This window comes from Parus major, unplaced genomic scaffold, assembly GCF_001522545.3.
Source record: "Parus major isolate Abel unplaced genomic scaffold, Parus_major1.1 Scaffold273, whole genome shotgun sequence".
Taxonomy (NCBI): domain Eukaryota; kingdom Metazoa; phylum Chordata; class Aves; order Passeriformes; family Paridae; genus Parus; species Parus major.
This window is the reverse complement of record NW_015379267.1, coordinates 147,033-148,328: the sequence shown is the minus strand read 5'-3', so window position 1 is coordinate 148,328 and position 1,296 is coordinate 147,033. Positions and strand designations below refer to the sequence as shown.

Here is a 1,296-nt window from a genome sequence, read left to right as displayed (position 1 = left end):
CACACGCGCAGCACCCGCAGCACCCGCAGCACCTGCCCGTGCCCCCCGTGCCGCACCTGCCGCCGCCCCCCGCCCTCTTCAAGAGCGAGCCCCTCAACCACCGCGGCCACGGCGGCGACGGCTTCCTGCGGCACCTGGACAAGGGCGGCGCGGCACAGCCACACTGAGACAGCCGCGGGAACCGGGACGGGAACCGGGACGGGAAACGGGATGGGAACCGGGATGGGAGCTGTGCCGGGAGCTGTGCCGGGATCTGCACCGGGAGCTGTGCCGGGATCTGTGCCGGGATCTGCACCGGGATCTGCACCGGGAGCTGTGCCGGGATCTGCACCGGGATCTCTGCCAGGAGCTGCTCCGGGAGCTGAGCCGGGATCCCTGCTGGGAGCTGTGCCGGGATCTGCTCCTGGACCTGCACCAGGATCTGTTCTGGAATCTGTGCCGGGATCTGTGCCAGGAGCTGCTCTGGGGTCTGTGCCGGGATCTGCTCCCGGATCCGGGATGGGATCGAGCCCCTGAACCGTGGCGAGCGCTTCCCGCGGCGCCGGGACGAGGCACGGCCACGCCGAGACGCTCCGGGATCTGGGAGCCGGGATCCAGGTTTGGGATCTCGGCTCCGGGATGGGATCTGGGCTGGGATCCAGTCCCCGAGCTGCTGTGGCCACGGCAGCCGCGGCGTCCTGCGGCGCCGGGATCCGGGATCTGAGTTTGGGATCTCCGTGCTGCCGCCCCGCACCGTGCCAGGGATCGGGGTTTGGGATCTGGGCTGGGATCCAGGCCCTGAGGCACCCCGGGCACGGCCAGGCGGGACAGGACGGGATCCAGCTCTGGGATCTGGCCTTGGGATCCGGGATCCAGTGTTGGGATCTGGGCTTGGGATCCAGGATCTGCCCTCCTGCTCCCCCACAGCGCACCTGGGACCTGGGATCCGGCTTTGGGATCCGGGATCCAGCTTTGGGATCTGCTCTGGGTCTGGGATCCGGGATCCAGTGTTGGGACCTGGGATCCGGTGTTGGGATCCGGGATCCAGTGTTGGGATCTGCTCTGGGTCTGGGATCCAGGATCCTGCTTTGGGATCCTCCCTGGGATCCGGGATCCAGTTCTGGGATCCTCTCTGGGATCTGGGATCCAGCTTTGGGATCCTCTCTGGGATCTGGGATCCAGCTTTGGGATCCTCTCTGGGATCCGGGATCCAGCTTTGGGATCCTCTCTGGGATCTGGGATCCGGCTTTGGGATCCTCCCTGGGATCCGGGATCCAGCGTTGGGATCCTCTCTGGGATCTGGGATCCGGCTTTGGG

The 1,296-nt window shown here is 67.6% G+C and overlaps 1 protein-coding gene across 1 annotated transcript in view; it reads left to right on the top strand.

Annotated features, from left to right (window-relative positions):
* The window catches only part of ZNF652 (zinc finger protein 652), a 10,731-nt gene extending 10,363 nt beyond the window's left edge, over positions 1-368 (top strand). The window contains exon 4 of the mRNA XM_033511493.1: positions 3-368. Coding sequence (XP_033367384.1) covers positions 3-167 — 165 coding nt within the window. The 3' untranslated portion in view covers positions 168-368. The remainder of the gene's footprint in view (positions 1-2) is intronic.
* Positions 369-1,296: the final 928 nt, after the last annotated feature.